Source organism: Plectropomus leopardus, chromosome 14 (genome assembly GCF_008729295.1).
Source record: "Plectropomus leopardus isolate mb chromosome 14, YSFRI_Pleo_2.0, whole genome shotgun sequence".
In the NCBI taxonomy this organism is placed as follows: Eukaryota; Metazoa; Chordata; class Actinopteri; order Perciformes; family Serranidae; genus Plectropomus; species Plectropomus leopardus.
The window spans coordinates 25,307,632-25,335,630 of NC_056476.1; the positions used below are offsets into that span (position 1 = coordinate 25,307,632).

Below are 27,999 nucleotides of genomic sequence, written 5' to 3' on the forward strand. Positions count from 1 at the left end.
AGGTAAGATAAAAAACAAACAAAAACAAACAGCTCAGATGCAAAATAAAGGGACGTTCCATCATCTTACTAATCATCTCATACGACATTGTCAACCCCAAACTGATGATGTGACTAATCTAATGCTGCAAAACAAAAGTCAGTCCATATGAAATGAGGCAGGTGTGGGTGTAAGTGCACAACTGAGAGTGTTTACACCGATGTGTGCAACTGCCAGCCATTGAGCCTGGAGGACAAAGCGCCCACTCACACAAACACGGTGGACAAGTGAGCGCGCGCACACACATATGCACACACAAAATCACCCACCCACCTCTGTCCCCCCTCTTACCTATTGTACCACCTCCTGTGGAAGCAGATGCTGCTAATATCGAGGTGTGTGTGTGATTTTGTGTGTGCATATGTGTGTGCGCGCGCTCACTTGTCCACCGTGTTTGTGTGAGTGGGCGCTTTGTCCTCCAGGCTCAATGGCTGGCAGTTGCACACATCGGTGTAAACACTCTCAGTTGTGCACTTACACCCACACCTGCCTCATTTCATATGGACTGACTTTTGTTTTGCAGCATTAGATTAGTCACATCATCAGTTTGGGGTTGACAATGTCGTATGAGATGATTAGTAAGATGATGGAACGTCCCTTTATTTTGCATCTGAGCTGTTTGTTTTTGTTTGTTTTTTATCTTACCTGCTGTAAATTCAAGGTGCTTGTTTTTTTTTGGGGGGGGGGATTACGTCGTCTTGCAGAAGTCCTGCTTTTTTCTTATTGCATAACTGTCCCACTGTGAATTCCCTTTGTCAAAATATGTCCTGTGATTTTCCCATTGGGGATTTAGAGTTTGAAATTTGACATTAAAATATTCATACACACACAAAAAAGTACCGTGCAAAAGTCTTGGGCCGCAATAGATTATTTTTTCATCAAAGTTGTAATGAGAATATACAGTATATATATTTATTTCTCAGTCTCTTTATTAAGATACAAACAAAGAATACAGAGAACATGTACAATAAATTAAAACACAGAAAAATTCAGAACAAAATGGCTTAAAGTAGCTTAAACTATCAATATTGAGCTTTGTTCTTGAATGCACCCTGATGTAAATGCACCCTAAAATAAGTATTTTAAATTTCATATTGTCTCTAAGAGAGTTCAAGACATGCAAGGGAGAAAGAGAGGTCACACTGAATACTTTCAATGTTTGCCCGTTGAAGTAGTTTTATTCTAGAATATTTGCATTTTTAATACTGTAAACATATTTCCTGTATGTTCTGGTTGTATTTTATTTAAGAGCCTACTGAGAAATAAATATATATGTTTATTATAACCTTGCTAAAATAACAAAGTTAAAGGTGGCCTTAGACTTTTATACAGTTCTGTATATATATAAAAATAAAGCACATTTCAATTTATGTCCATTAAAATGCACATCTTATTTTTATAGATTTGGCCATCGGTCCTTTCTGTAATAATAAGATTTTATTTGTTAGGTGAGAAGATGCATCTTCACTGTATTTGTTCGAGGTGGCAAACCAAAGTTCATATAGTTCCAACACTGAATATCCATGGGTAAAAAGGTAGAGCACACACACAGATTTTCAGGACAAAGTTAACTAATCTAAAGTCATCGATTTATTCTGGCCATGTCAAACAAACCTGCTAACATTTCAGCCTGGTGGCCTTCATCAGAGCAATAAAATTGATCATTTTGAAATTGATAATTGCAATAATTGCACGGATCTGGGAAGCTATAAGCTTGCAAAAAAAAAACCTCAAAAAACAGGATAAAATAATAAGATCATAGAGCTGATACAATTGGTCAAAGTTAAAGTCATTCATTGAGCAAAAAAAATAGACGACAGTTTGGTGTCAGATTTTCAAATGTGATGATTTTTCTTTTCACCTTAATTTCATATCATGGGGTTAGAAGTGTTGATTTGGGAAAGCAGGCAATGTGAAGACATCATCTTTGACTCTGGGAAATTGTAAAGGGCTTTTTTCACTGACATTTTAGTGACTCAGTGTTTAATCAATTAAAAAAAGGAGTCAAAGTCCTTGAGGAGTTCCAGGTCATCCTCAAAAAAGCTGGGGATAGTTCATTTTTCACCTTTTATTTCACTATATAAGTGAGCCTAATGTGAGACACAAGATTGACTATTCTGATCTTAGGTCTCACTTTCCCCCTGGTCTTAATCATATTTAACAACCGCAGTCTTCATAGATGGAGATTCCAGGAGAGAAATCTTGACAAACCGGGGTCCTGTGACCTAATGTGTCAAATTTACAGGTCTTTGACGTGAAAAAGGTTGAGAAAAACTGTGTTAGTTGGTGAGGTTAGCCAAACATATATGGAAGATACAAACAAACAGTAAAATTATTACTCAAACAGTCTGTTGTTAACCTCCATCAACCATCAGGTCAACAGTTTCATCCATCAGGTTTCATTTTGGTCACTTGTATAGCTGTAGTTAAACATGCATAAGCTGTGCAGGCTGATGTGGAGAAAATCAAATATCATAATATTTTTGAACAAATACTTCTGTTGCAATAATGCGGCATTATTGTAGGGTTGACAATTGTCACAAAAGTTTTACACAGTGAGATTTTTGATAATTATTCATCAGTTTGTGGATGTAATGACTAAGTAGGTAAAGGCAAATAATAGATCACTCCAGGGAGTTCAGAAAATTATACCACTTCAGTGTAATTCTGCCTTTAAAAAGAAAGAGACAACACTCACTCAGCCCTAGTTGTACACACAACTTTCGTGTGCATTGAGGAATTATTTCTGACATTTCGGGTACGGTTTACCTCAAAGAAAGTGGTTCAGATAATGTATTAAGATAAAATAAATCTAAACAATAGGCATTTTTAAAACCGACTTGATTGTCTTATGAGTTTTAGATAAGCTTTATTGTCTTAATCATGATTGATTAAGTTTGTTTAGTTCACATGGTACTTTCTGGAACAAATTAATTGTCTTATGTCGGTTTACAAGGTGAGTATGACGCTTCATGAGGCAATGTTGTATCTAAAATCACTCCCTTAATTGCTTACTCACTATTTTCTACATGCGGTATCAGACACTTAGTAATTAACTCCATAATGACAAGTAAATTGATATTTCAGACACTTATGAGTCATTGTTTTGCATCATCACGACAGCTGTATTGTCTCTTAAGTGTGATTTTATAAATCTGTTATATCTATAAAAAAAAACCAAATAAATAACAGGGATTGCATTACATTTTGATAACATTTTGCTCCATTGTAGGAAGATTTAGCTATTTTTTTATCAATCTTTAATCATTTACAATTCACACATTCAAGTAAAATGGTCAGTAGTACAGATGTTAGAGTGATTCCAGACACCAAAGGTCATCAGAGATGCTTTGAAGTATTAGGGTTGCACGACAACATCGGCACGTCATCCGCATCCGTTAATATCAGCTTTAAAATGAACTATCAGAAACAGCCAACACGCTTTTTTAAATTTTCACAATGAATGAATATTACATAAATTAAAAAGCATTGTATGTAATGTCTCCATCTGCTGGTGGGCCATCACCATAAGAGTATGAATAATAAGATATTAATTTATTACAGAAGAGACTTGATGATGACTAATATTAGGTAGGGGGAAAAAAGTGAACATATCGATATCAGCCAAAGTGGGTTGTTATAGATTGGCATATGGGATATCAGCAAAAAATCCAACATCCTGCATCCCTAAGAGTTATTTAATGTTTGAACATCTGCATGTCCAAAGCAACTACCCAAACTCAACGTGGTGTTGAGGACTGTGTTATACTGCCAAAAGCTCGGAAACAAGTGAATAAGCGGACCTTGAGTTGAGATTGTTTTGAAACTGCTGTTTCCGAGGTTGTGGAGTGATTTTTGCCCTGTTGGACCTTGTTCTAGTGATTTGCCACAGTCTCACAACTCTGCAAATAATTTGGTGAATACAGAATTATCATAACTGTCAGAAATGATAGCCGAAACTGTGACTAACAAACAAAACCCAAGTTGCAGGAATTGTTTTTCAAGTGATGTGTCCTTTTTTGAGTGTGTTTGTGATTATGATAGCTGGAGCCACATCGATATGTATTAGCCCGAGGTCTTCTCCTGTGTTTCTGTCAGACAGTCATGGTGTGTGTTTCAGATCCAGTGTGCTGTGTCTCTTCTCCCCTGCAGAGTAGTAAAAACTGGCGGGCTGCGGTGGATCTGACGGGCCGGCTGCTGACAGCTCATGGTCAGGGATATGGAAAAGCTGGCCAGCCAACCTCCCACACCACCGACTCACTGCAGGTAAGACGCCAGCCACTTTCTCTCCATCCGTCCATTCATCTGTCTGTCTCTCTGTGTGATGGTGGGTGTCGGAGAGTGAAGCCAAAACATGTCTTGTTCTACAAATTTAATGTAATAATTCCCAAACAGCACTTGAAAATGAAATGCATTTTGCAGTTAGTTGAAAATAAACCCAATAATGTACGTGCACTTGAAAAATTATGTAATGAAATGTCCTCTCTGATATTGTATAACCATTTTTTCTGATTATTTAATACCCTATTATTTTATCATTGGGAGTTCATTACATTTTTTTGTTCAATTTTTTTGTTTTTTGTGCCCAAATTGATTATTTAATTGATATTGGAGTGATACTGTGCTGAGTTTGACTTTAAGGGGGCAGATGTGGATTTTTTTTCTTTTCATGCATTACATCTGCACAGTATGTTAGACATGACCACTGAAACAGACATCAGTAAGAAAGCACGCTGAGATATTTGTTGGTGTTGGTTTTGTTATTTTTGTCAGTGTTGCTGTGAGCACATTTTTATGTGTGTGTTTGTGGAACTCTATCCAGAAGATGGATGGCTGCATAAGCTCATTAAGAAGGCCACCCCAGTGGTAGGCTCTGTGCATGAGACTTTAAGTTAATCGACCATGTTGTTGCCTCATGCTGCATATTACTGTTTGTTTTACCTTCTTAAACATCCTGGCACAATTTGAAGTCCAGGTTTTAAATGCGTGGTACTTTTTAATTGTTTCTTTTTCTCAATGTAGTTAATAGCAATATGCATCATGATGTAATGATGACTGTTGGGCTTCTCTGGCAACTTTTTACCACCCACTGTTCTTGCACAGGACACAGAACATTAGCACTGTGCTGAACTTTCAGACACTGCAAGTTACATAAATATGGACAAATAATACATATATTGATAGATAGAGAGATAAGACTAATCTTACAGATGCATGCATGCAGTGTACGACTGGAACTGTAGAAATGTTGTTTCTTTCTGCTTTCAAAGCACACCACTGGTCCTACAATGTCATAAATCCCTGAAAATGTAATTGTCAAATTCATCACAAGGGTCCAATAATCAAAAAATCTTTTAATTTAGTTGTGTTATTAAAAAATATTAAATTCTGACTTAGGAACCTTGATGGCATTCTCTCTTGGGGCCTTTATTGATTACCATCATTAATACATTTCTCCAAAATAATTTACCAGAATGCATTACATTAAGTGTTAGGCACTCAAAGTTTTCTGGCAATGGACCCCTAATCCCCCCATTTCATATTAGCTCTCCCCAGTGTTGAAACGAAATCTACGCCCCTGTATAGTAAAATGTAAATCCATAAAAAACAAGGCTAAAACCACTCTACAAACTCTGCCAGGCTGTGTCATCACCACTAGCAGTGCAGCCCCAACCCTCATCTGAGACTGTGCTAACTAGAAGGCAGTGTTATAGTGTTACAAAGTCAAGTTAGAGGTCGAGAGAACAGTTTCTTTGGGGGCTCCCATGCCGCTCAGGAACTTCTGGATCTTTCCATGTTGTTGTCTCACTGGGAGGCAATCTATCCCCACTCTATCACATCTGGGCTTCTGTCCAAGTGCATATTGCCTGTGTGCTGTCAGAAGCTCATGACAATTTACACAACATGCTCCTGGAACAGCCTCTGCCCTCCTGATGTATAGAGGCTCTGCACAGCGTGTACACACTGATGGTTACTTTTAAAAAGGGATTCTTTTATTTAAAATCAACTGAGTACATGACCAAATTAAAGATGTCTTTGTGATTATTAGACAATGAACACTTGACATTTATATCATAAGATATTTTTTGCCTCCGTGTCGGCGACAGCCTTGGACAAAGGCATTATGTTTTCAGGTTGTCTGTTCATCCGTCCATCTCATTCTCGTTAAGACGATATCTCAAAAAATGCTTTGAGGGAATTTCCTCAAATTTGGTCCAAACATCTGCTTGGACTCAACAATGAACTGATGTATATTTTGGTGGTCAAGGTCAAGGTCACTGACCTCACATCAGTGTCATTCTGGAGAATGTCTAATATCTCAAGAAAGTCTTGAAGAGATTTCTTTAAATTTGGCACAAATGTCTTCCTGCACTGAATAATGAACTGATTTCATTTTTGGTTGTCGAGGGTCAAGGTCACTGTGACCTTGTGTCTGTCTCATTCTCGTGAATGCAATATCTCAAGAACACCTTTAGGGAATTTCCTATAGTTTGGCACAAGCATCCACTTGAACTCAACAATGGACTGATTTTAATTTTTGGCGGTCAAAGGTCAAGGTACATGTGACGTCAAGTGTGTCTTATTCTTGTGAATCACAAGAAGGCCCTCAGGGAATTTCCTCAAATTTGGCACAAACGTCCACTTGGACTCGACGATAAGCTGATTAGAATTCAATGGTCAAAGGTCAAGGTCACTGTAACATCATAATGTTATGCAAAAACTGTTTTCCAGCCATTACTCAGTGCCATAAGTCAAGAACAGAAGGGGAGACATTTGGTCAGATACTGAATTGGTGATACTAATCGTGAAACTGTGTTGAATGTGTAGATCTTCTGGGGTGCCGGGTTGAAGATGTGCGTGAAGCATATTTTAGAGTTTATAGCTTCATTGCAGCAGCATCCATATCTGCAGCACTGCATACTGTCATGGCTATGTATGAGTCTGGACAGACATGGATATAAATTGTGACTGCAACGTGACTAGTTTGCAGAGGCATACAACCACAAGGTTCTAGTATGCTATTAAATATATATAAAAAATATATATATATAAATATCAGTATTGGCCTCAAAAATCTAATCACAAAGCAATTTTTTGGGCTCTTGAATAAAACACTGCACAGGGGTTGCAACCCAATTAGGTCATTTTAAATAATGTAAGAACTGCAAATACTGCACCAATGTAAAACTCAGTGCTGTAATGATGCACTACATTATAGATAAAACTGTTATGACTGTACAATGAAAGTCAAGGCATTTTATTACATTATTGAGCATGTTATTGCATAATTGGATTCTGACCAAATTAACTGGAAAATATTTACAGCTTTAGCGCTAATTAAAGACATTTGAGTAAAAAGACAGAAAAACACAAAGACATGGAGTCCGACTGCAGCACAGCCGTGACCAGACAAGATAAGAGAATTTGCATGATGGGCCTTTCTTATGTTTCTTTCATACTTAAAATATTTGATGAATGTCTTATTCATTTCACAAACAGAGGGGGATGTGTGTTTGTCTTTTTCCAGCTCTGGTTTGTGCGGCTGGCCCTCCTGACCAAGCTGAACCTCTTCCAAAATGCTGAACTGGAGTTTGAGCCCCTTGGCAACCTGGATCAACCAGACCTCTTCTATGAGTACTACCCTGCTGTTTACCCTGGGAGGAGAGGTATGCACAAGTACACACACTCAGCGAGTATCAACACATCCCTTAGGGTCACTCTTATTGATCTTTCATGTATGAGGACCACTTTTGGTATTTATTACAAAAACTTTTATCTAGAACCTCTTCTATTGTAAAATCATCCATCGTTTCGTATCTCTCTTCATATTCCTTTTGTCCAAAAGTTGCTCCATGAATTTTCCCTGAGAGCTGACTGAAGGTTGAATAGTAGTATTCATGATAGTGCTGAAAAGCTGCTCTGGAACTCTTATCTGTGAGTTTTGAATGTGTTATTAGCCCACTCTCCAAAAGGATTTTGCATTTTACCCACGTTTTTTAGGATACACAAGCACACCACCACTGTCCTATTAAATATTCAAAGGAAAGTTTCTGCCAGGAGCTTGATATTAGACTGTATCGTCGAGAAGCTCCAACAACGCTACTTGTCTCCAGCAGTTCTTTGGTTTTGTTTTTCCTCTTTTTACACTGCATGAATTGCTCTCTAATGTATTCCCATTACTTTGGATCTGCTTCGCCCCTCGGGCTACCACAGTGAAGGCAGTAGTGGAGACACAGCTGCACGCACACACACACACGCACCGCACACACAACCGTACAAAAACTTTCCATTGCTCAATTTAAACGCTTTGTGCCCTGCTAGGTGCTTGCAGACAAACTGGCACGAGTTGTGTAGCCTGGCATCAGGAGTCGAACATTTCTCCGGCCCAACGCCCGCATCGACTATCTATTACCCATGATCGCACTCTTTGAACGCCTTAAGTCACGGCTGCCCATGTATCACTCTCGGAAAAATTAGGATCGACTTGGCTCTCGAGAAGGAATCAATGTTTGTCAGTTATTACTTTGTTTGCCAAATGAAAAGTTGAGTCCAATTTGGACTCCAAAATATTAAGACCTGAATGCCACTTGCCTGACAAGTAGCATTCATTCATGTCCTTTTTCAGGCTGTGTCTTGATACTTTACTTTCTGTCTGATTCCTTTCATGTTTTAATCAATAAATGGGAGAGAGATGCATCAGTCTTCTCACAGGTTGAATAAAATGAACTTGTGGTCAAATGCTAACCTTCCCAGCTGCTTTGAAAAGAGTTCCTGATTTTTTTTTTTCTCTCGGCTGAATGAAAAAGTCTTAGCCTCAGCGTTTGTGCTCCAAAAAACAGTCAACTGGTTTAATATCAGCCCGACAAAGGGATGAAGATACATACTCAGCTGGGACATTTACTAGTTTCTTTTTCTTTTCTTTTTTTTTTTACAGTTGGTAACCCACATTTCTTTTTACTGAGTTCACTTTTTTATAACTCTCACACAGTTCACTTTACCAACATGCAGCTTAGCACAAGGCTGACGATTAAGCAATTTTTTTTAAATAATATTTTTTTTCTTACTACAATCAACAAGATTACCAGAATTAACGATTATTGTGCCACATTCTGATCTTCGATTATGCTCTCATTTTGTCTTGTGATATAAATCCGGTGCACCCCTTTCCTTTACAGCGGTGCACTCAGCGCTGCCAGCTTAGGACTTTCTTGCATGTTTCACCGATCATCCAAATCACACCTTATGTCCCCTACACATAAACAAGTTATAAACAAGATGTGCACCCACTCTTCAATATATTACTTTATAGAGCCTCTTTTAGTCAAAAAGTTAGCCAAGTGAAATTTAACTGGCAAAGGACACAGAAGTATCTTTTGGGGGTCTTAATTCTGGACAGGAAAATTTGGTGTTGAGTTGAGATAAATAATAAAAGCTGTAAATGAAAACAAGCAGAAGGTTCTCTGAGTTATATGCAGTAATTGTAAATGAACAAAAACAGTGCCAGCTGAGGATTCTGTACATGTTAACACTTAGGCCTCTCTCTTCTGCCTAAAGTGTAACACCCAGGCTCCTCACTATTTTTTTTCTGTTCCTTTTTTTTATTATTATTTTTATTTTTTTAACAGTAGTAGTAATCTTTACACCCACCATAAAAGACTGCTAAAATAATTATGATAGTTCAAAAGAATGCAAAAATAACCATAATGGCTCATCGATATAAACAAAGAACCCACACATTCATGACTCACAATATATAATATATAATAATATTAACAGTGCTGGCAGATATGACGGCAGTTACATGGGTTCCTCCTGAGACACTGTCTGCATATCTGCCAAAATAAAAAAAAAAACAGACAGATAACTGTTTCACTTTTCACAATGTGAAGGTATTCTAGGTAAGTGTATCACTTGATATTTAGTACCAGCACTCACATTTTACAAGATATTTATATTAAATCTGCACTCACTTGCCAGCAGGGGGCGACTCCCCCGGTTGCAGAAACAAATTCAATTGTATGCAAGTCTATAAGAAAATGACCTTACTTCTTACTCGATTTTTGACCTATGTAGACATTTTTTTGATAAGCTTATAGTCTCAATCGCTAGTTTCAATTCTTCTCCAACACACACTTTATTTATGTAATTATGGTCCCATTTAGAGTAAAAAAGACAACAAAGCAGGATATGGAAAAGTCCTTTAATTTGCGTTTTTCAAAAAATCCACATTCATGTGATAAGATTGTGAGAATGATCCTCGTGTACACAGATTCTCAAAAACAATCAAACAGTGAAGTGTGCATGCCAGGCCAGTAACTGGCAGTGTAATTTTTTAATGACACACAATAGAAGAACACAACGTTTATGCGTGAAGTGCAGCCAGGACGTCAATGTTCTTTCAGGATCTGCACATTACCAGTTTATGTGCTGACAGAAGGGTTGCATTTTCAAAGATAACACTGTGGAACCTGGTTTCAAAAGTTTGCGTTTTCAGGCCCCCAAAAGGCCGTTGTTGTGTGAACAAAAGGCTAAACGGCAACAAAAGTTTACCGTTTCATGCAAGAACCATTGCTATGTAAACAGCCCTTGAGACAGTGCCATCTGGTGACTTCAATAATTACATTAGTTTTCAGGGTCTGTACAATGTTGTGGTTTCATGATTTGTTTTTCATCTCAGTTGCAAATAATTAATTTTAACAGACGCAGTAAAGGTATTAATGTCTTAATTTCAAGACAATAAAACTTGCTGACATCCAAGAGAGACGGACTATAGAATCAAACCAAGAGAGACGGCGCTGTCCAGTCAGCATGATGATAAAGCATCGTAACAGAGGGCAGTAATAGAGACTCTGGGGTAAATTGGGAAAATGAGTGTGCATTCTGTACTGCAGATGGGTTAGACAGACAGCACAAGCAGATAGACTCGAGAGATAGAAATTCAGATCCGCAGATTCGCAGAAGCAGCAGCCAAAGATGGACCAGCGAGCTAAGCTTCAGGTCTGATGACAATATCAAAGAGACCCTGATCAAAGCCTGGGAACTCACCTGAATATAGGCTCTTCCTCAGGGATACGTGTGCCTTTCTGTGTGTGTGTGCGTGTGTGTCAGACAGTGTGAATGATGTAGAGGCAGAGAGAGACAGAGGGATGAGGCAGAAAGATGAGTGATGGAGCTGTGCAGCACACACACAGAGAGAGATGAGAGGGTTTAATAAGCAGCCATACGTAGCTCAATGCCATCTGTAGGTTCCTGCCTCCAGGGCTGTGTGCTGTCTGTGTGTGGGTGGATGGGTTTATATTCTCATCTCGCGCTCTGTGCCTTTCTGTCTCTCTCCGCCTTCCTTCTCTTCCTTTCTCTCTCCTGCTTTGTCCTCAACCCACCCTGTTTCTTATTTTCCCCCATTTTCCCCTCACTCCCTCTCTCCCTCTGTCTCCTGTTTTCTTCTTGTCTTCCTTCCCTCTCCCTCCCTCCCTCCCTCCTGTCCAGGCTCCATGGTGCCGTTCTCCATGCGGCTGCTGCATGCCGAGCTTCCCCAGTACCTGGCCAAGCCCCAGGAGGCTCTGGACCGCCTGCACAATCTCAAAACCGTCTGCCTTGCTGTTAGTACACACACACACACACACACACACACACACACACACACACACACACACACACACACACACACACACACACACAAACAAACACAGCCTCTGGATGAACATAAATATATGCACACTCTGTAGTATTCACACAATAAAACTACACACCCACAGAAAAGCACATACAAATCCTTAAGCCCACCTGTGTAAACAGCCAAATATGGTTGGATTTTAGAGTTATTGAATATGCAGATTCACATACAGACACATTAAAAGCCTTCAGCGCTGGCAGCGAAGCAAATTCCCCCTCTGAAGTTTCAATTCCCCCCGTTAACAGATTCTGGAGAACTTGGAGAAAGGCTTGGCTGAGGATGGCAGCATGATCACCCTAACACAGGAGAACAGGCAAGGTACCACACGCACGCACACACACACACACACACACACACACACACACACACACACACACACACACACACACACACACACACACACACACACACACACACACAGACACTTGGCTACAGACCTGGCCCCAGTCCCAGACTGCATCACACTGTGGGAGGAGAGTGAGGTCATGGGCCCCGGTGGGTAATACACACACACACACACACACACACACACACTGAGTCAGAGGCACACCTGGCGCAGGACTGCAGCATACCACCGCCACACATCCACTTTCAAGCACACAAACACACCAATGCGGCGCTCTAAAAAGTGTTTAGCACCTCACTGCTTCGGGTACTCGCGCTGAATATCAAATGGTCTCTTCAGCCCTTCACGCCAAGCGGATCAATACAGATCAATCCTATCCAATCCACTCACATCTGCACAAGTGTGCTGGGGAAATAGGCACCTTCGTTTGAAATTCGCCAGTTTTTCGGGAGACACGCCTCCACGACATGCGACCTGATGTAAATAGACCTTCTTTTCTGTCAGACTTTCTCAACCTGGTGATACGTCTTCATGCAGCATTCTCTGTTTCTCATGTTTGCTTGTGACCACTAATTTAGCAACTTTTCCAAAGGCTGTCAGTTTTTTTTAAGCGACTACAAGCCATTTAATCAGCTAATTCAACGCAATAAACAACAACAAGCCACTTGGTGAAGTTGAGCTAAATGTACCAAGACACTTGCTTATAATTGGGAAAATTGGCAGGGTGACGCATATGTATGTGCGAGGGTGCGCCGGCTCCGGCAGTTTCTCTCCCCCCGTCTAAAAGCAGTGTAATAGCTGTGCCCTCTGTCTCTCCTCTCTCTACCCACGCAGACAGTCGACAGTCAAGTCAATAACGCAGGGCCTTGCCTTCACACATCAGACCCCTACTGAGTGATTAGCTCTTCTCCCCAACACACACACACACACACACACACAGACACACACGTGTGCAGCGATGAATACTAATAGGCTTGCACACTAACTCTTCCACAGGGCGCACTGTCTGAGGGAAAATAGGGAAGCGGAGTGTGCCGCAGTGTCTTCCTCACCACCTCGCCTTAAAATAAACCCTGGTGTGGAGGGGGAGGAGGGGAAGGTTTAATTAGACGGATGGGAGGGCTGCATGGAAATGTGGGGTTAGAGGGATGCCCAAAAAAAAGCAGGTGAAAACAGGAAGTCACCATTTAAGAAATAAACCCTTTGTCTGTTGATTGCCTTCTCTCCATTTTTAGCGTCTCTCAAGCTGTGGAGGTCTCGCCTCAGCCGGGTCATGTACTCCATGGCCAACTGTCTACTGCTGATGAAGGTATGTGTGTGTGTGTATGTGTGTTTGTCAGCTCCAGCTTGTGTGTCGCGGTGCGTTGGAGTGAATGCGTCCCCATGTGCGTGTCTGTGCGTCTGCCCGGATGTGTGTCTGCGGGAGCGTTTCCGTGTGTGAGACTCAGAGATCTCTGATGCCAGGCTGGTGGAGGATTCACAGTGAAATCCCCCCAGACTGACCACTAATTGGATTCTTGGTCAGTAAGAGAGAGAAGGAGAGAGAGAAAGAGAAAGAGAAAGAGAGAGAGAGAGAGAGAGAGGGGTTGGGGTGTAGATGGGGTCCAACTTGGAGAGAACCACAGTGCCATCTACTGGATTTAACAGTATTTTCGATTGCACTGGTTCAATTTCAGTTTCATTATATCTTGATAGATAGATTTATTTACGCACCTTATTTATATATTGACTTATTTTTATATCCCAGGAGAAAAATGTACACATCACTGCAGCAGTATACAAACAAAACCACACAAGTGCAAAAGAATCAAACATCAGAACACAAGTTCCACTATAAGAGTTGTGGGTTTTATTGGTGAATTGCAGATTGCAAGCAGCTAAAACTTCTCCGGCCTTGAATTCCGTCTGTCTTCATTGCTCAGGAGGCTTTTACTGTGAGCCGAATTATTCACTTTTCATCTCAGATAAACAAACCTGGTGATTAAATCCATTAAAAACACTGCATAAAGCCATTTCATGTTACAGATCAGTGTTACTGTGACACTGTTTGGCATCTCAGAGACGAGTGGCTCGCCTATTACGTGCTACTGTGTGCTCACCTTTTTCTGATCCATACGTTCAGGAGGTTTTTACCTGTAGCTGAATTATTCATAACGATCTCTTCCTCTTCAGAGCAAACAGAGCCGGGGATTTAAACAGGTAACACTGAATGACACAGTTTCATGTTCAGTTCACTGGAAGTTGTATTATCCACAGAGGTCCCCTCCTCTGCAAAACAAACAGCCTCAGTGTTTTAAGTCACTAGAAACACTGAATGAAGCAGTTTTACGTTACAAACCGATGGAACTCCGGTGCTGCTTATTCCAGATGGGCTTCTTACTATGGTGGCTAATGCAAAAATGCAAAAATGTGAATAGCCCTGCGATCTCCATGAATGAGGATCAGCTCCCTAGAAAGATATAAACATCTGACTCTAAAATAACAAAAACACAATAATTCTTATTTTCAGGTCATTATACACGTAAGAAAACATATTGCATTATATTCCATTTTGACTGGACCTTTAATTACTATTTGTTACTAATTAAATAAAAACACGTTTCGTTCTATTTCTTTTCCGTTGCCACTGTTTTTTTTTTTTCATTACTGTATGGCACAAAAAATTAAATGCCTGATTCTTGAAACATGCTTGGCTTGTGTCCACAGTTCCATCAGTGTGAGCAAAAGCTGTGCAAACCTTTAATATGATTTTGCACTCAAACAGTGTTAAAGGTGCAGTGTGTAGGCTTTAGGGGCATCTAGTGGCAGAAATCGTGTGTAATATTCATATCTATGTTTTCATTAGTTTATAATCACCTGAAACTAAGAATTTTTGTGTTTTCATTACCTCAGCATTAGTCATTTATATCCACATACGGTGCCGGTCCTCTTCCACAGAGTCCGTCTTGTTGTCTCTACAGTAGCCCAGAATGGACAAACCAAACACTGGCTTTAGACAGGGCCATTCAAATGTTTGTGTTGGACACAGTAGTTCTCCTACACATGGCAAATGGGAGAAGTTTCAGTTCTGCAACCTCACCACGTACCAATAAATCCTACACATTGGACCTTTAACACATTGCTATATTGGAACTCTGAAAAACCATTAAGGTAGGCGTAATGGTAGACATATCATATGGGTGAATAATTGGGCTGAAAAAATGCCATTTTGAGATGTCAGCATGATGCCTGCACTCCCAAAGTCAATAATAAAACATTTCTGCAGACACATCTCAGTGTCCCCTACCAATTATCTTTTTGGGGGGCATCCCCCAGCATATCAGGGATGGACCCCTAGCCCCGCCCAACTGATGAGGAATTATTGATTGAATTTATTCGCATTTTTAAGAAAGAATAGATATCTAGTTATTAAGAAATAACTTGACATTTTATGTTGAAATAGGGTCCATTAATCATGAATAGTTAAATTATTGCATTTCTCAATGTTGTGTTATTTTCTTGTAAACAAACAGCAAATAGCGACAATGCAGATATTATATAAATGTTCATTTAGCAATGTTGTGTCTCATTTGTTATTATTATTGATATAATTCATAACAATAAGAACAACATGATATCTTCATTATATATCGACCACTGGCTGACTTCTCTCTAAATATTAGCATCAGCCACCGAAAAACTGATATTGGTCAACCGCTACTTCACTGTACTGGAGCACAGTTCAAGCAAGTTTCAGTAATCTGCTGATTTATTTTTACATTGTGTGGAAATTAATGGAAACCTGTTTTATAAAGGAAAAAAAACAACTTTAAAGAAATCAGAAAATCTACTAGAAATACTCAGCCATAATACTGTGTACATTTTTAGTTAAATGATGAGGCTTGGGGGTTTTTTTTGTTTGTTTGTTTGTTTTTTTTGTTGTTTTTTGCTTTTTATCGACAGCAAATCCCATCAGAAGATAAACCAACAATGTGCTAGTCTGTCTCTCAATACTTTTCGTTTGTTAAATAAGACTTAAGACTTTAAGCAAATGTTACTCAAACAGGAGGAAATGCAAGTGACTTTTTTCAGCAGTGAATCAATCCACATTTTGTGTCCTAGTAAGTACTTGGAAGCAGCAGGGCTGTTTTGTGCAACTGAGCCAAAATAGTGTGCGCGTGTATGTGTGTGTTCATGGTAATAAAGGAACATGTCACCTAGGGCAACAGTGTGGCTCATTGATGTGTTTTTAATAGTTTTGGAACAACAGTGGCGCTCTATGGCACAGAGGAGTAAGATATATCAGGGTTTGTATACACTGCAGTAGGATCAATCGATTTTTTTCTTTTGTTTGCTGTGTGAGTCTAGTTTTATTAGAAGTTTTGGACGCTGAAAACCGAGCCGGGGCATTCTTTAAAAAAAATAATAAATAAACTGTACTGTAATGCACGTGTACAGTACACACTTTTTGTACATTGTCCCAGCCCAGTAAACACACTCTGCCTACACACACACACACACACACACACACACACACACACACACACCTCACTGACCTCTCTCCGTCGCCCCACTCAGCAGTCCAGTCACCATGTGAGCGATGTGTAGCAGTGCAGCGTGGAGGTGGGAAGAGGGTCACATCGCCCTGCTAATACTCCATATGTTTGATTAATGCCCTCTCTCTCTCCACGCCTCAACTCTGCTCTTCTTTACCTCGCTCGCCCTCCACCTGTCTCTACCTCCAACTGTTTACCTCATTTTACCCGACCGGCTTCTAACTTCTGTTTTTTACTTCCCTTGCCCTCCAACTCTTCTCTTATTCTTCTTCTTAATCTCTCTTGCTTTATCTTTCAGGACTATGTCCTGGCTGTGGAGACCTATCACTCCATCATCCAGTATGAACCCCAGCAGAGAGTGCAGCTGCTCAGTGGCATAGGACGCATCTTCTTACAGGTCTGCATAATAGCGTACACATTAGTAAACCCTTACCAGTGTCCCGTATTTCTGCAAAAATGTGACATAAATGTGACTAGATCTTTATTCAAGTCCTGAAACTAGATAATGTTAAACAAATAAAATAAAAGTGTGCTCTTAAATTAATTCATGTAACAAATGTTTTTGAAGGAAAAGTATGCAAAGTTATCAGGATTTTTGGCATTAGCTGTTTAAATTAATGGGGTGATGTTTGGGTGTACCCATGTCGTCAAAGTCTGATTTTCACCACACAGGTTTGTGGCAGTGTGCCAAGAGAGATCAGACAAAAAGTTGTTGACAGTTGCCAGGCTCATAAAGGTTACAAAACCATAGCTAAAGAATTTGGCCTTCACACACGCACTGTCAGGCAGATAGTTCATAAATGGAGATAATACAACACCATTGTTACTCTCCACAGTAGTGGTCATCCAATAACAGTCACTCCAAGGGGAAGGCGTGTAATATTTTAGGTTACAAAGAGCCCCAAGGTAACATCTAAGGATCTAGAGGCCGCGCTTGCATTGGCTAATGTCAGTCACTGAACAAGAATGGCGTGTAAGATAGGATAGCAAGGAGAAAGCAAATACTTTCCACATTCCTGCCTATCTCAAGTTTGCTAAAGACCACATGGATTGACCAGAAAGCTATTGAAAGAATGATGTCTGGACGGATGAGTCCAAAGAAGAACTTTCTGGATTAAATGAGAAGTTAGTCAAGTCAAGTAACGGCTTCATTTACTGCCAAAATGCAGCAAGGTTAATTAGTGTAAATATCCTAAATATAGCATACACTTAAAGTTATATTGGGGTTTTTTTTAGGTGGCCAATTACTTATTATTATATCACATCATGTCATTGTATCATTATCAGCACTTCAACCTACATGATTGTTCAGTATTGTCTATACTGAAAATGAACAGGACTTTTACTTCTGGAAACCTGGATGCTGAAAATAACTCCTCCCACTTCAGTCCTCCTTTATGTTGTACTATTATCAGATATAAATTTGTTTTGTCATCATATTCCCTGCTGTAATGTCCCTGTATGTATTCTTTGCTGATGCAATAAGTCAGTATCCCCTCAGGGATCATGAAATCTAAGCTAATATATTTGTGCTTGCCCCACTTTACAGTATACACACACAGATCAGTGGTTAATGCGCTTTGTTCTTGGCCAGATCGGAGACGTTAAAACGGCAGAGAGGTACTTCCAGGATGTGGAGGAAGCCTGCCAGATGACAGGGAGCCAGCCCAGTCACACCACATGCGTGCTGATGAACAGGTACCCGTGTGTCATGCATTTGGCACCTCCATGCTGCATGTGTGTGTGTGCTTTATGCTGCTTGGAATAATTTTCGCTCTGTGGTAGAGGCGCTTCCTTCAGGGCTTTTTGCAGGTTCGTGCTTCCTCCTGGCGTGTGATTAAGCACAGGAGGTCACACCTGTGTAGCGCTGGCCTGAGGAGATGTAGAGTATTAGCCAGCCTGTCTCACTCACACTGGGTGTATTGATGCTCTCTTCACAAAGGCAGGTGATTATTCCGTCATGCGGTCACATTTTTCATAGCAATATGCTGTTTTTACTTTGACCACCATAGAAACATGCTACTTAAAAAATGTGAAAAATAAAAATATGAGCAAACAGTACTTCTTAACCTTGTCCTCTAAAAGCAAAGAAATATATGAGAAATTTGCAAAACTCATCTTGTTCTCCACACCCTTAAAGTTGAAGGCAACATCCAATTGATTCCTATCTGGGACAAAACTCCAAACAATACAATATGCTGAAATCTCAGCAGTATCGAAAGTTCTATTTTATTTTTCCTGAAGGCCATAGATGATGGAAATCCATCACATAGCATCTGCTTTAATCCAGAATGCATAGATACGTATGTAGATACATACATAACTCATTTGTAGTTGCAATTTATAAAAAGATTGTGAGGCTGAGTGCGTGCAACCCACAATAGCGGTTCTCTGTGAAATGTGAACAGTTATGCTGCTGGTATACAGAAAAAATGAACTGTAAACCCCAAATCAAAAGTAGATATTTTCCTCAAACCTGTAGTGCCATTTATCAGTCTAGGTTGTTTTGGTATGAGCTGCATTATTATTTTCACCTTTGGCCTCATCATAAATTCTGTAAATACAATCTGCCCACTGTAAAAAGTATTGAAATCAACTTCCAAACCATGATTAAGTGACCAACTTGACATTTTAAACTTACATGTTTTCTTTAAGATATCCAACCAAGTGAGCTTGACTTCAGTGGCAGCTGTGGATCATAAAGTGCATCTATATATCCCACTAAAACTACCATGACTGCTTTAAAAGCCTCCCAGGTTTAGCTGCATAATTCTCTGTCTTTGGAGCAGCTTACAGTGCATCTCCAGATGATGTCATAAGTCAGTCTCTGCTCTTCACCTGAAAGAGGACTACAAATAAAGCCTAATATGTGGAATATTCTATAGATATTTTATTTTTTATTTCAATGTAGCTGTTACATCCAGATTATTACCCGTGTTACGTTTACACTGTGTGTTTTGACGTCGGACTGGTTTTCCTAACTAAGACCAGGTTCCAAAATCTGGTGTAAAACCTGAAACCAGAGGAGTGAAGGCTGTTACGGCAGCAGATGAACGCCCCTGGTTTTGAAATGACATGCTCAACTATTACATATAATAGAAATATGTTTGCTTGTCCACATAATGGCCATATATTTGCTTTGTTCCACAGCTTCCAGTAGGACTGAGACGGGGCACAAGACAAGCATGATTGAAACAAATAGAAATTTCTTTATTAAATATAATATTGTTTGTAAATGTAAAGACTGTGTGTATTTGTTTTTGGGGTTTTTTCCAGGGCCTTTGTCTTCCTCAGCCAGAACAACTACGCTGAAGCACACGCATCCTTCACTGATGTCTTGAAAATTGACCCGAAAAACCCTGTTGTAAGTACTACCATATCCACTATAAAAAACATGTTTATTGCTGTACAAACGCTGTAAAGCACCACAATAATGAAATTCTGTAAAATAAAATAAAATAAAATAAAATAAAATAGAATAAAATAAAATAATGAAAAGAAATAAAGAAAAATATGGCTAATGCCATGCATTGTGGCATCTCATCAGAAATTAGAAACACAATTAGCCTATTGTGACTATTTAAGAACATTACATTTCAGCATGTAGGAGAACTACTGTGTCCATGTTATTTTAGCCTCCTCAGTCTACTAAAGAGGAAAAGCTATGCTGACAAACTCAAGATTTGCTTTGATTTATCTGAATATGTAAAAATGAAAATAGGGAAATGATTATTCAAACAAGCAAACAGACAAAAAAGTAATATTTACATACAATGAAAAACATAAAGCAAAAGAAATGGTCAGACGTGAATATGGTGAATATGGTCAGACACAAAATAAATTTGAAGAAACCAAATAAATAAACAGTAACCCCTGTAACCACCTGGTGATTGTTAAACTACCTCTTCATCCCTGTACTTTGTGAAAATCATGTTTTTTATACATTATTTTAAACTGGTGTATGTTTGGACATTGTTCTGCATTAAAACTGTTTCATAGCTTCACTTCACAGATTGACATACAAAAACTTTTCCTGATGGTACGAAACACTGTATGTTTTTAAATTAAATTTTCCTCTGTCCCGCCCACAACGAAGGGTGATGAATTTTTTCCCCTTCGATGTGGGCGGGACTTAATTGCGCTCTGTCTCCGTTCTAAGATTATTGCTAGATGAGGTTAACAAAACATCCATCATATTGTAATTTCATTGCTGCTCCTTAAAGAAAGAGTTCAACATTTTTGAAAAAACACTTGTTTGCTTTCATTGAGAGTGAGACGAGAAGACGATATTGATTTCGGTTCTGTGTGTTAAGCACAGATCAGGGGCCAAATATATTAATGTTTGCCTCTTCCCACACATTAAGGGGTATTTATAAAAGCAGAATGTGCACATTTCACGCATACATCAGAACAGGTGTACACACAGTTTGTTTGAAATAGAGAGTAAGGCCTTGTTTGCTTTTAGTTCTTTGCCGAGTTCACTGAGTTATTTTTGTAGTCTGCACAGCGTTCCGAGAAATTTCAATCCAAAGCACATTTATTACATTTATTTTAAATTTATGGGAGAGCAATTTCACCATCCTTTTATCCTGTGTTTGAGCCATCATTTCCTTGTCAGTGATATTTTAATTTTATCCTGAATTGTGAAGCAATCTGTTTCCATATGAGTACATTGAATAATGATGATTGAGATATCACCATAATGATGGATCACATGCAATGAATCAGTGGTATGGGCGCTATAAATAACCACAGCCATGATGACAGCTGTTCTGGCACCGTTGGAGAACCTTGCAACACAATCTGTGAAATTCACTTCTTTTTTGCTGTTCTTTTCACTGACAGGTCTAATGAGCAGTGGAGAGGCCCAACTATCAATTTGCTTTAAAACTTTATTTTTAAAGGTGTCACTACATGTGTTAATGGCAAACTATAGGACTAAAATAGCGATGAGATCTGATGATGATTGAGTTAAAAAAAAACCCGAATGCGATGTACTTGTAGCGTCATAAATCCGACCAAAAAAATACGTATAAACAATATTTCTATCTTTGTGCATACACAGTTTTGAATCTAGTTTTATCTGCCCCCTGAAAGAAGTTCACATTCAAAATCTTGTGTCCCATTCTCTCCCCCTTCTGTAAATTCTCAGGCCAACAACAACGCAGCGGTGTGCTTGCTCTATCTTGGACGTCTGAAGGAGTCCCTGGGCCAGCTGGAGGGCCTGGTGCAGCAGGACCCTGCACTCTACCTCCACGAAAGCGTCCTCTTCAACCTGACCACTATGTACGAGCTGGAGTCGTCTCGCAGCACCCAGAAGAAGCAGGCTCTGCTGGAGGCCGTGGCCTGCCGAGAGGGGGACAGCTTCAACACACAGTGTCTCAAACTGGTCTAAGAGGCAAGTATATGAACTGGGAGGGGACACACACTATTGCATTCTCTTTCAGTGTGGCAGGGAGTAAAACACAGAGAGTAGAGTCCTTAGAGGAGTAGAAAGCTCCAGCTCCTATGAGAGTGTGGTGACAGAAAAGTGAATGTTTAGTGCTTAGTTTGGTTTCCCAAAAGCAGGTTGATATAACATCTTTCAGAACTGGTTTTATAATTATAAATGCATTTGGGAAGCCCAGGTACACATTTTCTTTCACATCAGCCTGCACAGGGCGCAGCACTCCTATCCTTTTAAAGGGCGACCCAGTAATGATTCACACATTTACTTACAGCAACAGAAACCGTGGTGGACTGACATTCTGGAAAGGGAATAGCCCTACAAAAAAATCCTGCGTGCACAGAAGTTGATGTTCATTTTATTTTACAGATTAAAGGAATAGTTTGACATTTTGGGAAGTTTTGCATATTTACTTTCATGCCGTGAGTTAGATAAGAACATTGATACCACTCTGTAATGTAAATATCAAGCTTTAGGGAATGTTCTGATAATGCCATTGTGATACAGAAATGCCTTCAAAATCTGATCAACGGGAAGTTATGTCTACATGAATATTTTTGAAAGGATGTATATTTTGTAGGGAGTTTATGCTTTAGTTTGCTCCTCTTCCTTTTCACTTGAAAATATTGCATTCGTTGAATTTGAATCGCAGTGAAAAGAAACTGTTTTTGGTAACAGGTCATTCAACAGCTTTACTTGCTGTTAAAGACTTGCAGTCTTTATGCTAACTTAAGCTAACCAGTTTTTCGTTTTTACTTAGCATGAAGCTGCAGGCAGGAGACAGTTACTTTATTTAGCTAAGCATAAAGACTGCAAACAGGGGAGAACAGTTAGCCTTGTTTTGTCCAAACTGATTTTTTTAACCTTTGGAAAGCCAATATTTAACATGCAGACATTGAACTTAAAATAAAAATATTAGCAGGAGCTAGCTTAGCTTAAAGACTGAAAAGAGGGGGAAACGGCTAGCCTGGTTCTGTCTGAAGGTAACAAAATCCGCCTACCATCATGTCTAAATCTCACTAATTAACATGTTTTGCAGATTTTGTACACCTTTGGAGAGCCATGCTACCTGATGTCCCCTGCTTCCAGTCTTTATGCTTAGTTAAGTTAATCAGCTGCTAACTGTAGCTTAACATTAAACATACAGACACGAAAGCGGGATCAGTCTTCAAAACTAAATCTCTGTAAGGATGCAAATAGAAGTATTTCCCAAAATGTCAAACTATTCCTCTAAATATTTTATCAAAGAAATTCGAGTCACACCACCACAAAGGAATCATAAAATTCAGCATTGTGTGATTAGAAGAGAGACCTCAAATTGCACTTCAAACCGGCAGCGGTTTTAAGGGAGTTGCAGGCTCATAATGCGAGTCTTGACAGGGGCATTATCCTGAGCTTCAGTGTGCTTAAAGACTAATAAACTACCACAGAGGTCCACAGCAGACACCTGTAATACTGGATTAACAGTTAAAAACCACTCAATTTCATCTGCCAGGTTTATTAACTCATGCGGTGAAAACAGACAAGCCCTTCAGATTGCATCATATCCTGTTCACTGAACAAAACTGTAAAATATTAGGAATCCAAAATTGTACATATCAAAGAAGCTGTTTTTTCTGTTTAAATGATTATATCAACATTGACTGTCTGGTTAAATCTTTTATTGATTTGTCCTATTTGACCTTTAATTATTACTGTTTACATATTGTATTGATCATATTTATGTATATTGAAATTTGTTTTATCCTTAATAAAACTTATTTTAAATCAACTCCATCTTTAATGGGAAAAAACAAAGCACAGACTTAAAATAGCAGCAGCTTTATTTTCCATGTAACAGAGGATGCATATGAGTATATCAGAGTTGCTAAACCTCATTAGCACAGAATATGATGTCAGAAAATGTGTGTAGTAGTTGCATATTTCGACATGCTGCTGAGGGTAAGTCTGATAGCACCTAACACCTAACACAAATGATTAAAGAGAATAAGGCACTACAGATTGTGCTGTGGTTACACAAGTTGTCACACCCTAATCACTTTTTGCTCCATTACGAGTCAAAATACTTAATTCAAACTCTTACTTAAGTTAAAGTACATATGAATTTTTCTGAAGTATCAAAATTCAAAGTACTCACGCAGAATGGCCCCTTTAAAGATGAGCTGGTTGATGTGATGCTAATTTTAAATACTTTATATGTTGTCGGGTATTTTATGACAATACACAAAGTTTTATTGTCTGATCATATTCGACAGTCTGTAGAATAAATGTGACTGATTTAACTAAAGTGTAAAAGAGGATGAAATGGAAAGACTTGTATTTTGGAGTAAATGTAATTACTGAAATTTCACCTGAGATTGTCTACATGTAGTTTAAAACATTTCATTCACCACTAAAAAGCATCTTAGTGCATTATATGCTGCTTTGCTACAGGACGTCTGTAGAAATCCACAATACTTTTTTATTAAAGTTCTACCTTTAACACTAGTCTATTGCATTTACAGAATCACATTAGAGGTCCTGAATCTAGTGGAAGCAGTGGTTGTATGGAATCACGCAGCTCTCTCTCTCTCTCAGGATCCCTGCAGAGAAGCCATGTACTTCCTGCGGATGTCAAAGTCATCAGCAGGTCGGTTGTAAGCTTTCCACACTGGCTCCCCCACAAACAGCCTCATGGCTTTTGTGTAGTTCTGCAGAGACAAACACAGTAATCAGATCAGTCTGAATATGCCTGGATAAAGGAATTTCTTCTTCCCTTTGTTGCAAAGAGTTCAGCATTTTCATTATTTGGTCCTACACAGCAGTAAAAACAGCTTGTTAGCTTTCCTTACAGAAACCAGTTTAATTCAACAGAAAGCTGATAAATAAGCAGCTGTTAAAGGAGCTCAATATGATATTCAGAGCATACAAATAGCTCCCTTTATACTACATACTGTATATATATATACCACCTTCTCATCATGAAGAAGAAACAATGACAACAATGTTGACAGAGTCAACAGTTTTAACTAGGGAGATGAGAAGGTGGGTGCTATTCTTCTGCGATGACGCTGTCCCGTCATCAGTGGTAACCGTCGTTTGAGCACAGTGCAGAGTGACTGTGATTAGCTAGCCAGTGGGATACACACTTAGACTCACATGCACTAAACTGAACACACAGTACACATGGCCACCAACACAAAATACAGCGCAGCTACAGAGGGAAAAAAAAGGTAATCCAAGCTCCTCTGTATTTTGTTTTGGTGGCCATGTCCAAAACAAAATACAGAGGAGCTTGTATTTTGACAGTACACATATGCACAGTGTCTTCATTCTCTGCTCAGTACGCCATTACTTCACTTTATCTTTACATCGCAAATCGTGGTTTCATTACTATACTAATGCTCTGGATGTCATATAGAGCTCCTTTAAGTACTTTCAGTGAGAAAAGGAATTCAGGTTTTTAGACTAACAGCCTCAAGAAAACAAACAACAGACTTTAGGTGGCAGTGTCAACGTAAACTTACTGTAAGTGCAAAAACAAACAGCCTCACATGCCAGCGGCAACAGACAAGACAATGCTAACAGCAGTTAGTTACTGCTATAGGTGAGATGTGTTACCTGCATCACTTTGAGGAAGTATTAATGCATAAAGTATGCATTTGGTGCATTCTTTGAATATGTAAATGATAATTATTTTTCAGATTTTTGGTAACATAAATACTATCTGACAGTGCACATCTGCACACTTTGTGTTTGCATTGCTGTATGGAAGCTCCAGGCGGGCTTAGCTCTCAATATTTGCAGAGTGTTATTCAAATATACGTTTCCGCATCAACAACCCGACTTCTCCTCAGGGGTCATTTATTTCATCACATCTAATCCAGTGTTCTCAGGTGCATTGTTAACACTGTCAAAGCTGAACATCTACACCTCCCAAGACAACCAAAAAGCACTTAACTACTTCCATGTATATCAAAGCATGTGGCTTCAAACCAAGGACAATTACAGTTGTGTGTGCTACGTACAGTCTCGTCCAGGGTGAAGCGGTGGTAGATGCCGGCCGGCAGGGTGATCAAGTCCCCCTTACTCATGGCAATCCGGATCCATCGATCGTCCTTTCCCCTCACGTCAAAGTAAGCCTGGCCGTCCAGGATGTATCGGACCTCATCATCCAAGTGCAGGTGCTCCTCAAAGAATGTCTTCAGCTGAGAGGACACACACATAAGACAGAGGTTTGAGTTATGGGGGTTTCTTCGTTGAATTATAAAACTTTACAACCAGTTCAAGTGCTAGCTGTCCTGATGTGTCATTGTCTTCAGCACGGACTGAGAATGATGGTCGTATAAATGTCATAAACCACTGCGGATCATTATTCTGATCTCTGACAGGTTATAAAATCTTCTAATGCAGTGAGGACACTTCACTTTGAGGAGTCTTCTCTGACAGTGTGACAGTTTCTCAGACTAAAAAACATCATTATTCAAAGATATTTCCGGATTTAACCCTCTGAAACCTGGACTGACCTGTTCTGCAAAGTGCAAGAAATAAGTAGATTTGGAAATGTGTTTTTTAAAAAGCTAAGAAATAAGATTAAAAAAACTCAATTTATAATTGAAATAATTACATATTTTAAATTATTTTACAAAATTATTATTATTTAAGCACTTCTCTTGGTCATTTCCTTGTTTGTCTGTTTGGTTTTCTGTTTGCCTTTTCCCCCCTAATTTTTAGATAATTGTTTAAATTAAAAGTAAAATAAATTGCAAATTTTTGGGACATTTCTTCTGAGTTTGCTAACTGCCTACCCTGGGTTTTGAAAGAATCAAACCAATTTGCTCAGGTTTCAAATGGTTAAAATGTACAGCTGTTACCATGCACGGTGCTTTAGTTACCTTTTCCTCGTAGTTTGGTAGTTTGTCCTTGTGAATGCAGATAATGTCCATATAGGAGTAGCCTTGGTCTTTACGGATCTTCTCCAGCTCTGAGTCAGTTTCATAAATGTCAGCATTCAGCTGCAAAAACAGGACAACAGATGTGGGCAGTTAACAAACTTATCTGCAAAATAATAATAATAAATTTCATTTATAGAGCGCTTTTCAAAAAACTCAAACACTTTACAGATGTCAAAAAGGATCACAAAATAGAATACATAAAAATACATAATAAAGTACACACAACAAATGTATTATTATTATTATTATTATTATTATTATTATGAGAACTGCTTTACACAGCAAATCCAATGCTAGCAGTTAGCCTGTTTGGTCATCTCCTGTAATGATAATACATGTGGTAGTTCTATTTCTAATTTATATGCTGGATTTATGCATTGTGTGGAAGCATAAGGCACATAAATGTATATTTTTACGCACTTAAACACTTAGCACAACATACACATTTATGATTTAAACTATTTACAGACATACTAGTGCTAACTGTTTATTATTATTAATATTACCATTATTATTATCATTATTATTATTATTATTAGCATTCTTTACGGCCACTAAAACCTCTACAACAAACATGTCGGTTTGTCTGCTGCGGTTAGTGTGTAAGTTGCCGGGATGGGGCCACAATTGTTACCTAACCTAACCACAGTTGTTTACAGAAGTTCGGCGTTTATTATTAAAGAACATTTAAAACACAAACTTTGACATTAGCGAGTTACTCTGGGTTAAATAAAAAAGACTGTTAGCCGCCTGACAGCTAGCCTGTCGTGTGTTTAGTTAGTAGCAGCAGCTATTACGGCTGTGACTTTACCTTCCAGTGATACACGCCGATCTCTTTTAGCTCCTCCATGGAAACGGGCTCGTTCGGGTTCCGTCTGTGCGGCTTCCTCTGGTCCTCATCAGAGTCGTCCATGTACCAGGCCTCTAGACCCATGCTGCAGAGAGCTGCTGGACTTTTTCACAGCTGGACTCTGGAGGAAATCTCGCAGAAATTCCTGCCGTCCAGCGCCGTTACATGTCACATG

General features: G+C 39.2%; 2 protein-coding genes across 2 annotated transcripts in view; one reads left to right on the top strand and one right to left on the bottom strand.

Moving 5' to 3' along the window:
• Nucleotides 1-23,417, top strand: part of trappc12 (trafficking protein particle complex subunit 12) — a 46,069-nt gene extending 22,652 nt beyond the window's left edge. Inside the window, exons 4-12 of the mRNA XM_042500384.1 lie at nt 4,192-4,305; nt 7,568-7,706; nt 11,527-11,639; nt 11,959-12,031; nt 13,295-13,368; nt 16,893-16,991; nt 18,189-18,292; nt 19,871-19,958; nt 21,747-23,417. Of these exons, the coding sequence (XP_042356318.1) occupies nt 4,192-4,305; nt 7,568-7,706; nt 11,527-11,639; nt 11,959-12,031; nt 13,295-13,368; nt 16,893-16,991; nt 18,189-18,292; nt 19,871-19,958; nt 21,747-21,989 (1,047 nt within the window). The 3' untranslated portion in view covers nt 21,990-23,417. The remainder of the gene's footprint in view (nt 1-4,191; nt 4,306-7,567; nt 7,707-11,526; nt 11,640-11,958; nt 12,032-13,294; nt 13,369-16,892; nt 16,992-18,188; nt 18,293-19,870; nt 19,959-21,746) is intronic.
• Nucleotides 23,418-23,845: 428 nt separating this feature from the next.
• Nucleotides 23,846-27,995, bottom strand: adi1 (acireductone dioxygenase 1). The gene is made up of 4 exons (XM_042500385.1): nt 27,786-27,995; nt 26,915-27,034; nt 26,048-26,227; nt 23,846-24,730 (listed from the first exon to the last, which is right to left on the bottom strand). The coding sequence occupies exons 1-4, from the start codon at nt 27,906-27,908 to the stop codon at nt 24,614-24,616; spliced, it is 540 nt and encodes a 179-aa protein (XP_042356319.1). The 5' UTR covers nt 27,909-27,995; the 3' UTR covers nt 23,846-24,613.
• Between the last annotated feature and the right edge of the window lie 4 nt (nt 27,996-27,999).

Bases quoted from the DNA above. Each gene is read 5' to 3' on its own strand.
- adi1 (XM_042500385.1), bottom strand. From the start codon at position 27,908: ATGGGTCTAGAGGCCTGGTACATGGACGACTCTGATGAGGACCAGAGG. The intron at 26,228-26,914 runs GTAACTAAAGCA...GTGTCCTCTCAG, and splicing joins TACCAAACTACGAGGAAAAG to CTGAAGACATTCTTTGAGGA. The intron at 24,731-26,047 runs GTACGTAGCACA...TTGTCTCTGCAG, and splicing joins GCTTCACCCTGGACGAGACT to AACTACACAAAAGCCATGAG.